Below are 9,147 nucleotides of genomic sequence, written 5' to 3'. Positions count from 1 at the left end.
AAAAAAAAAAAAAAAACTGATTCATGTGCATTTTATATACATACCAATGATATTTTACAAACAAGTATCAAACTGCTTTTTTTATTATTGCCAGCTTACTTTGGTCAACTTTCTCATATCCATTCATGCCTTTTTTTTTGCATTACACGTTTTATAATAATAAAAGAACGTTAAAGATAGAATTTATCAAATTTAAACTTATCTCTATATTTTACCCACTCTTTCTCCTTTATGTCAACTTGTATAAACAATAAAAAGAGAGAAAAGGAGATTGTGTGTGAAAAGAACAAAAAAGGAGAGGGAGGGAATAAGATTTGTATGCGCAAATGAGAGAGAATATGAGGATGAGTCAACTCCTTTTGCTGTTTCTTTTTTTATATATGAAGAATGATAAATTGAGCATTTCAATTGTAAAGTTATTGTTTCTAACATTATTTATTCAAGTTGAGTTACAAAAAATGGTAAGGCTTTAAATCAAAGAACAAAATGTTTATATAAAAGATCGATTTATAGAAAACGTTTGCTTCTCTTTTTCTCATTTCTTCTCATTTTATTTTTTATTAAACTAAATGACAGGTAAAGGACAAGTATTGATCAAGAACATTTATATTAACCTTTGTATAGACTATTCATATAAATATCGAAGTAACTTTTCCTCTGGACAAGGCATCTGCTCTCCTTCAGGATACTCTGAACCCACAAGCCCTATTGGCCCTCCATCTCATCTTAGTCCCTATTGTTATGATCGACCTCAGTTGGAACATCCTTATAATGGTATGCCCTACTATGCAAATGTTACATCTACTCCGGATTATGTTGCACCAGATCACGAAAGCCATCCTCCGCCTAGTCTTCTAATGTTACCTTCACAAGGTTTTCCCTTCCCATCAGGTACTCCTTCTCCCGACTCCTCGTCTTTTTCAAGCTCGTCTGTGGATCACTTTAATATGCTCAACTTTGAAAACTCTGTTTACATCTGTTCCGATGGCGGCATGAATACTTATGAATGCAAGTCCGATAATAGTTACTCTTGTGAGGTACAAGGGCCAAAGAATAGTCAAAATGAAGCTAACTTGACGGTACCTCAAATGAAACAGAATTTCAATGAAAAGTCTCAAATAACCAAAAAGCAAGATAACAAAAGAATGCCACATGCTAATCAGCCCGTTCATCTCAAGCAAAAGACAAAAAAGAAATGTGCTAATTGTCAAACGAAGGAGTCTCCTTCTTGGAGACGCAGTATAGCAAAAGAAACAAAAGGAAAGCTTCTCTGTAATGCTTGTGGTCTCTAGTGAGTGCCCTTTGTGAAATATGAATGAGTATATATTAACGTAATTGATACATAGTGAAAAGACTACTAAAAGAAGACGTATGCTGGTTACGAACGAAGACAATTTAACAAAGGTTATACGCAAACGAGATGCTCGTGTCTACTGCTGCGCTATCTGCGGAACAAAGAACGCTTGTCACTGGAGAACTATAAAGGAGATAATCAAGTGTAAGTTGTGTCATTAACCTTTAAAGACTATTACTAATTGACTTTATTAGGCGAACCATGTCATCGTTCCGGTTTTTAGCTTTTCTTCTTCTTCTTCTATTTTTCCCCTCTTCTTTAGGATCATTTTAAGAATAAAGCTAAAAACTTAAAAATGTACTTTCTTTTTTCATCAAACACAATATTGTTTAATTTTAGTCAATTTGGTGAATTTGTAATATGCTTTAACAAATGACGTTCAAAAACCAAATCACAAATAGATTAGCTTGGTAATCTTTTTATGGTAAGCATTCTCTACTCTATGACATTGATCTAATTAAAGTAAAAAGATGCGGAATTAGAGCTCCATGTTGCTTAGATCATGCGTCGGGATTAATTCTAGAATCAATTTTCAAATAAAAAAGGGGAGCAAAAAGGCCACATGATTCAATGTCGAGTCATTTTTTATTCGAAAATTCTTGATCTGCCCATTATTTACGCGGCCCAGTCACTGTTATTAACCATCCATATATCTGTGAGGTGACTTTATTTATTCGACCATAAAGCCATGTATATAATATATATATCATCCTTCTTTTGTCTTTTATTTCTTCTATGCTAAAATAACTTAAAGTCTAGATAATTCTTTTTTTTTTATTGTTTTAATGCAAGCAAAAAAGTAATAACCTCTAAATACATTATTAAAGTTGATCTAGTAAATCTTATCAGTACGCTTGTTATAAGTACTTGGATCAAAATCACATACACACACGACGAAAGAGTGACATCAGGATGCAGAAATGAGGATTATTCTTAAACACGCATTTGCTATGATACAAGATGGTCGTGTAATTATTCAACCTTTGCTTTTCAAATACAAATGAAATAATGTGAAAAAAATCGTTCTTGTAGTATAAATCTATCAAATTAAATAAAAACACAGCACTTAAAATCCTTTGCAAAAGCTTGCTTTGATGTACCTGTGCCTCTGTCATAGTGATCATTTAGTTGCATTCATCGGGGATCAAAAACATCTTTAAGTTCGTCTCTCTCTCTCTCTTCAGAGTAAAATAGATCCGCTCTGATGCATTTGTTTATTTTTAATCAAATGATAGTTTTAAATAAAGAGAGAGCTCTCATATATTATATGGAATAAAATAATAAAATTGTCTTTGAATCTATTTCATGATCAAAGGAAAGCAAACACTTTTTCATATATCGATTGGAATTGTTTACCCTTTGATTAAAACATGACCTACACGGAACAATTGATCAAACGATCGAGAATTTTTTTTCTTCTTTTTAACTTTAACTAAGATATAATTCAATAATATTCGAGAACATGTGCATAAAAGAGAAAGAAAAACAGGCTTATCTATGGCAGGCAGCAACGCAAAAAGATATGTTTATACAATTGGTTATTGTAAATACAATGCCGTTGCTAAATGCTGAAAGTTAAGTTTTCTAAACTCATTTACTTTAGTGATAAGCTCAACTTGATAAAGAAGACAGAAAAACAAGCTCATTCTTTTTGTAACAATTGCGCCATTGTCTTTGTTTATACTAGTATATTAATGATGATAAGAATACTTCAATGACTACTCAATGATGGTCAGATTACTTAAATTTGTCTTATTGACTCCATATGCTACGATATGACTGAATGATCAGGAATCAGTTACATGTTGTTCACCTATGTAAGCGGCAATTGAATATTTACAAAATATGATGTGTGTTTCAATGCCATATGACAATAGTAGTAGCCTTACCGAAGTTGTGTCTTTATTGTTAGCACTGCTGCAGGATTGCCAGCTGCCTCTCTCTCTTTGATATCTTTAAGTGAAGACATTTTCTCTGAACCAAAGGATCCTTCTTTTGACCAATGCTTGTAACTTCGTCAGAAAACAAAGTCATATGGAAGCACATCGATCAAGAGAAGGGAATAGAAGGCTTTAGAATTTGAAGAGAGATAATGCTGCATAATATCCTTTTTATCAGTATTAATGCAGAGATAGATAGAGAAAGACAAGGCGAAACGAAGATGGAATTAAGAAGTAATTATGATCCAATACGCCCTACACTTGTTAGTTATTAAAAGAAAAAGCTCGATGTTCGTTAAAGTGGTTAGTCACCGTTTTCTTAAAAAGAACTACTTGAATGGATATCTATGCTATAAACTATGGACTTACCCACATCCCTAACATTCTCTTTTGAATGGCTTTCTTAAATGTGTCAGTTGTATCGGTTGATGCCCTTACTTCTTCTCAACATAAGCTCTCAATAAAATCTTAAAGCACGTTGTATGAAAGAATGGGTATTTCTCTGTCTCTGTCTTTGGAGAAGCTCCTCCATGCTTCATTTTAAAGCCCGCTCAAACCATTCCTCTACAGCAGTCAGCTTACCTGTTGCAACTAATGCGCAGTCGTAAAGGTTCATACACGTAAAAGTATAATTTACTGCATTAGAGGAAGGTAGAAAGATTATATACTATAAAAAGTATTGGAAGTAATCCAATGCATAATTATTACAATATACTAGTGCTTTTGCTATTTGAAAAGAGCTGATGCCTGCGGGACGAATTCTACTATTATCCAAATGCTTTATCTATTTCTAATACTATTTTATCACTAAAAGTATAAAGAGGCAATGTAGATTGTGTATGCTTATTATCAAAAGCCATTATCTCCCTTCAACTTGCCCCATTTTGAACTGAATACCCGTGTAACAAAAACACCGTCGGCAAAACAAAAATTGTTTAAGCAGCTATAGTGATTTATTATTACTTTTTTTTTTTAAAAAAAAAAAGAGAAACAGTATAAAGCATAATGGCAAATTCACAACAAGTATTCCAAGCAACTTATTCAGGTGTACCAGTGTACGAAATGCTTTGCAGAGGAGTAGCTGTGATGCGCAGAAAGTCAGATTCCTATTTGAATGCTACTCAGATATTAAAAGTCGCGGGTTTTGATAAACCACACAGAACTCGTATTTTGGAAAGAGAAGTACAAACAGGACAACACGAGAAAGTTCAAGGCGGCTATGGAAAATACCAAGGTTTGGATGAATTGTGTACATGCATTGAGATTCCAATTTTTGCTAATGTCGGCATAATTTAGGTACTTGGGTTCCATTAGAACGTGGTAAAGAACTAGCACAACTATATGAAGTTGACAACCTACTGGACCCTATTCTAAATTTTGTAAAAGGCGATAAGAGTCCACCGATTGCGCCAAAGCATACAACAGCAGCTTCAGCACGGGCCAAGAAGGCCGCACGTGAGCCGCGACCGGTGAGAAAGAGAGTAAGGAGAGAAATGGTAGAAGAAGACATATCAGACATAGACGACATGTCTCATCATGGTATTCATATTCTTCCTGCTCCAGTAGAAGCAGCTGCAAGTCCCGGTAGACGAACAAGACATGTCAAGGAAAGGCGGCACAACAATAAGCCTGCCGTCGTAAAAGAGGAAAGACCAGAGGTAAAAGAACCAGCTGTCGAGCCAGCGATTATTGTGGATGATCCGGTCATCGATGATTATGACTCTAGAGAAAAGACATATGCTCAAAAGCTGCTTCAATTTTTCATGTCAGGGCGTCAAGGCATACCTTCTTTACTGGCATATCCCTCCCGTGATCTCGATCTGAACTTGATCATTGACGATGAGGGGCACACAAGTCTCCATTGGGCCTCAGCTATGGCTCGTATCGACATTGTCAAGACTCTTATTGATCATGGTGCAGAGATTGATAGAGTCAATTATCAGGGACAAACAGCCTTGATGCGTAGTGTCTTGTTCACAAACAACTTTGATGAAAAGACATTTGACACTCTACTCACATTCTTACGCCCCACTGTGTTCCATATTGACAAGAAGGATCAAACGGTGTTTCATCATATCGCGACCACAGCAGGTTCTAAAGGGAAGGTACATGCCTCTCGTTACTATATGGAATGTCTTATCAACAAGCTAAGCTCAAATCGATCAGAACTGATATCTATTTTAAACGTCCAAGATGCGTATGGTGACACAGCATTGACCATTGCGGCACGTATTGGAAACAAGCGCCTGATCAAACTCTTGATCGATGCTGGAGCCAGTACGGAGATAGCGAATGAAGATGGAATGACGTCTAGAGACTATATCAACGAAATGGAAAGACGTAGTGCCGGTGAATTTTCGTCTCTGCTGCCCTTCCAGACCAACAATGACATTTTACTCGCCGATGCCAATTCACATGAAGCTCTAAGGCAAAAGGTGAACACCATGTTCAAGCAAGTGATCAGTAGCTTAAACAACAATGATGTTGTGCCACCTATTTCAGAAGTATTTGATTCATTTGCTGAAAGTTACGAACGGGATCTGATATCAAAAGAGAATTCAGTTCAAAAGAAAAGGATAGAGTTGGAGCTCTATACAAAGCGATTGGCTGAGACAAAACGTGTGCTAGAATCCATCGTGTTTAATGCTGAAGACACTATTGCTTATGAGGAAACAGGTAAAAGGGGCCTGCTGCTTGAATCTAGGCTTAAGAAATGGCTCCAGTTTAGTCAAAAAGAGACACTCTTGTACCTCATCAAGGCTGCAGAAGACAATCCTCATAGTGGCAACACAGGTGCGACCAGCAGCAGTAGCACACCTCCATCGGAACTGATCGAATTAAAGAAGACAGCTGAACTATTGCAACAGGAGCTTGCAGAGTTGCAGAGCTCGAGGAAAGATAAAGTACGATCATTGATAAACATCTTGTGTCAGATACCTAGTAAAAAGTATCAAGATTACAAGAGACTGATCTCGACAAGTTGCAATATTCCATATGAAAATGTAGAAATGATGCTAGAGCCTTTACTGGCTTCATTTGAGGAAGAAAACCTTCCTGAACGAGAAATGACAGGTGTATCCGCTTCATAATTTTATAAATAAACCGTATTATTTAAGACTGTTGGTTGTGCAAAAACTTCCTTGATGTAAATCCGTTTAAGGTTTTGAAGTGTATGTTTAGTTTATATAAAATAAAAGGAATGCAAACTAAGCTTCATTATCTTCCAACACAATGCTTTCAATTTCAAAATTAGATTGTGAAGAAGAAGAAGAAGAAGAATCTAGAGTCAACAACTCGCTCTGGATGCTTGATCCATCCGTATTCATTATCATACTAGCAGCCTCGCTATTTGAAATTAATGCTGACTCAGGCATATCGTCTCCTGTTGTCGTTGTTGCTATCGATGCTGATAAATCTAGTAATTCAACAGTGAGGCATGATAGAGACCCTCTTTATTTCATATTTACCTTCATGGACTTGCCTTGAATTCTCGTCATCAGTTGACGTGCCTTCGAGTCCAAGTTCAGGCGCGTGTTGATTAATGAAATCCGTGATATCCTTGGCCAAGTCTTTTCTTATCTGACGGATGATCTCACCAGCCTCCGGATTTCGAATAGCCAAAAACAATGGCTTAATAGATCTTTTTATAAAGGAGGATTAGAAGACTACAGAAAAAGCACTCTACCTATACGACTTACTTGTATATGTCTAATCCGGTGTCACCTAATCGCATAAGCAAATAGCTTAATATAGGCTGAATTGCCCATACACAAGCTGCTCTCCGCAGTTTTGACTGTAATGACAATTGAGATCGTCGCTTGATTAAAAAGAGCAAATAGAATAGAGCGTAAATTCCGTATAAAGTGGGTGCAGCGATGGAAACGACGATTACTTTCCATGACGCTATTACATCCTTTCCTTGGATCTTTACAGATGATCCGGCTAACGCCTCTATATTAAAAGGTTAGTTACCATTATACACATCCCTTTTTTACTTACGCCTTTGCTTCTTCTTGCTTATATAGTTTGTAATCCAAATGAGAGGTAGATTGAATACGAGTCTATAGGAAATAAGATATCGAGAAGCTGTTCATATTGGGTAACTTACGCAGGAGTTCCCAATAATGCCATAATGACCAATTTATTGATCCGTTTGATGAGCTGAAAGGTAGCTTTGGAGGGCCGTATGTTTAATTTTTCTACCTGGTGGTCTCGTATACCAAAGAAGTTGAGCATATCGTTATAGTATTTGACCTTTTTCACAATAATCTTCAGATTAGGGTCATCACGCAGTTTAGACCAAAGTGAAGCAAAGTGTCTGTTGAGCTTAACTACTTGATCTATCGATGGTCTTTTATCTCCAGTAGTGTATAGTCTTCTTGCCGCTTGAATGACCTAGAAAAAAAATTAGAGCCTGTTCTCTTTTTCTTTTTCTTTCTTTACCATCAATGTATCATAATCTGGTGTATTGACAGTAACGGCTTTGAATGCCTCATCGCTAAGATCAAGCAGTCTTGTGACCGCCTCCCTCTTTGCTTCACCACCCAACTTATAGTCCTCAATATCTCTCTTATCAATGGAGATGGGGTGACCAAATGATACTACAGCGCGAGATCGAAACTTGTCTGGATGAAAATAATTCATACCAACAGGCACGATCTTGATATCTAAACTTGGATTTGCAGCAGCAGCCCCAAGAGCCATGACGGCAAACCCAGCTTATTTAAAAAGAAATAAGACTCTTGTAAATGAATCCACTTCTCTATCATGTTACCTTTTAGAGGCAACATCTCGGATCGATCATGACTTCCACCTTCAGGAAATATCGTGATACATTCATGATTATTCAAGTAATGATAGACTTCATCATATACAGCTGTTTGATCTACATGAGGAGCGATTTTAAAAGCGTGTCCATTTCCTTGTTCTTCTTGGGGTAAATTGATTGAATAAGTAATCTTCAAGAGAGTATCCGAGATGATTTCTTCGACGTGCACTTTGTGATTTCTTCCAAAGATGACAAAGTCTCTTGGCCTAAGCTCACTCTTGAAATTTGTCTTTTCTCCTCTGATCTCGAATGGATTATTGTTTGGATCATAATAAATGGTACCTATACCCTTGGTGACGATATCTTGCGGTCTGACAACGGGAACTGGAATAGGTTTAGAAAAATGTGTATGTTGTGTTTAAAGTAACTTACTGGCATTAAGTATCTTGCCTACATGACCAATCAATGGCTTATTATAAGATACAGCAGCCATCAAGGCATAAGACGAACGAGGATTTTTGCTTAAGAAGACAACACCGTCAATAAACTGGTTGGCATGGGGACCAACAATAAAGATGCAAGGACCTGATGCTGGTACAAGATGAGAATCACTTGTCTTGACTTCACGAAAAAAGACGTGCGATATAACCTTGAATAAGACACGAAAGGATTGATAGGTTATTGAAGGTTCAGTCATTAAAAAAAAGAGAAGATATAAAAGATATAAATTCAGGGACAAAAGACTATATTCACATGGGAAAGCATGTGATTACCTAAGGAATTGAATTGTATATATTTATGCAGCGACTTTTATTTTAGTAAGCATTGGGTTATGCCATAAAAAGACAAGGACAAAGACAGAGGATTGTACGCCAGAATGAGCAGTCATTCATGCTGATGACTTGTAGAGTATCGACTAGTTCAGCCACAGCCTACACACACAAGGATCGTTTTTTGGATTTACTATAAATTGGACCAATCAAAGAGTCACAGCAATTCTGTTGTTCTTAAATTCAATTTAATCTTTTCCCTTCCCTCTCTCTCTCTTTTTTTTTTTTATTTCTATACACACACATTATAATAGA

At 36.5% G+C, this 9,147-nt stretch overlaps 3 protein-coding genes across 3 annotated transcripts; 2 read left to right on the top strand and 1 right to left on the bottom strand.

Moving 5' to 3' along the window:
- The first annotated feature begins 552 nt into the window (after positions 1-552).
- Positions 553-1,631, top strand: RHIMIDRAFT_289882 (uncharacterized protein). The gene is made up of 4 exons (XM_023613678.1): positions 553-576; positions 625-1,291; positions 1,347-1,498; positions 1,549-1,631. The coding sequence occupies exons 1-4, from the start codon at positions 570-572 to the stop codon at positions 1,575-1,577; spliced, it is 855 nt and encodes a 284-aa protein (XP_023469199.1). The 5' UTR covers positions 553-569; the 3' UTR covers positions 1,578-1,631.
- A 2,641-nt stretch (positions 1,632-4,272) lies between these two features.
- RHIMIDRAFT_89445 (ankyrin) lies at positions 4,273-6,711 on the top strand. The gene is made up of 3 exons (XM_023615839.1): positions 4,273-4,528; positions 4,591-4,614; positions 4,681-6,711. The coding sequence occupies exons 1-3, from the start codon at positions 4,300-4,302 to the stop codon at positions 6,381-6,383; spliced, it is 1,956 nt and encodes a 651-aa protein (XP_023469198.1). The 5' UTR covers positions 4,273-4,299; the 3' UTR covers positions 6,384-6,711.
- Positions 6,501-8,759, bottom strand: RHIMIDRAFT_234837 (uncharacterized protein; the record flags this gene model as incomplete). Its single annotated transcript, XM_023608239.1, has 8 exons — positions 6,501-6,709; positions 6,762-6,934; positions 6,993-7,245; positions 7,294-7,355; positions 7,403-7,689; positions 7,738-8,012; positions 8,069-8,446; positions 8,495-8,759. The coding sequence occupies 8 exons, from the start codon at positions 8,757-8,759 to the stop codon at positions 6,501-6,503; spliced, it is 1,902 nt and encodes a 633-aa protein (XP_023469197.1).
- Between the last annotated feature and the right edge of the window lie 388 nt (positions 8,760-9,147).

This window comes from Rhizopus microsporus, assembly GCF_002708625.1.
Source record: "Rhizopus microsporus ATCC 52813 unplaced genomic scaffold scaffold_3, whole genome shotgun sequence".
Classification (NCBI taxonomy): domain Eukaryota; kingdom Fungi; phylum Mucoromycota; class Mucoromycetes; order Mucorales; family Rhizopodaceae; genus Rhizopus; species Rhizopus microsporus.
The sequence above is the reverse complement of the archived record's forward strand: the minus strand, read 5'-3'. Positions and strand labels throughout refer to the sequence as shown.

Coding starts and splice junctions, on each gene's coding strand:
- RHIMIDRAFT_289882 (XM_023613678.1), top strand. Junction 1,292..1,346: donor TGTAATGCTTGTGGTCTCTA/GTGAGTGCCCTT, acceptor ATTGATACATAG/TGAAAAGACTACTAAAAGAA. Junction 1,499..1,548: donor TATAAAGGAGATAATCAAGT/GTAAGTTGTGTC, acceptor TGACTTTATTAG/GCGAACCATGTCATCGTTCC.
- RHIMIDRAFT_89445 (XM_023615839.1), top strand. CDS start 4,300: ATGGCAAATTCACAACAAGTATTCCAAGCAACTTATTCAGGTGTACCA. Junction 4,529..4,590: donor CGGCTATGGAAAATACCAAG/GTTTGGATGAAT, acceptor GGCATAATTTAG/GTACTTGGGTTCCATTAGAA. Junction 4,615..4,680: donor TTGGGTTCCATTAGAACGTG/GTAAAGAACTAG, acceptor ATTTTGTAAAAG/GCGATAAGAGTCCACCGATT.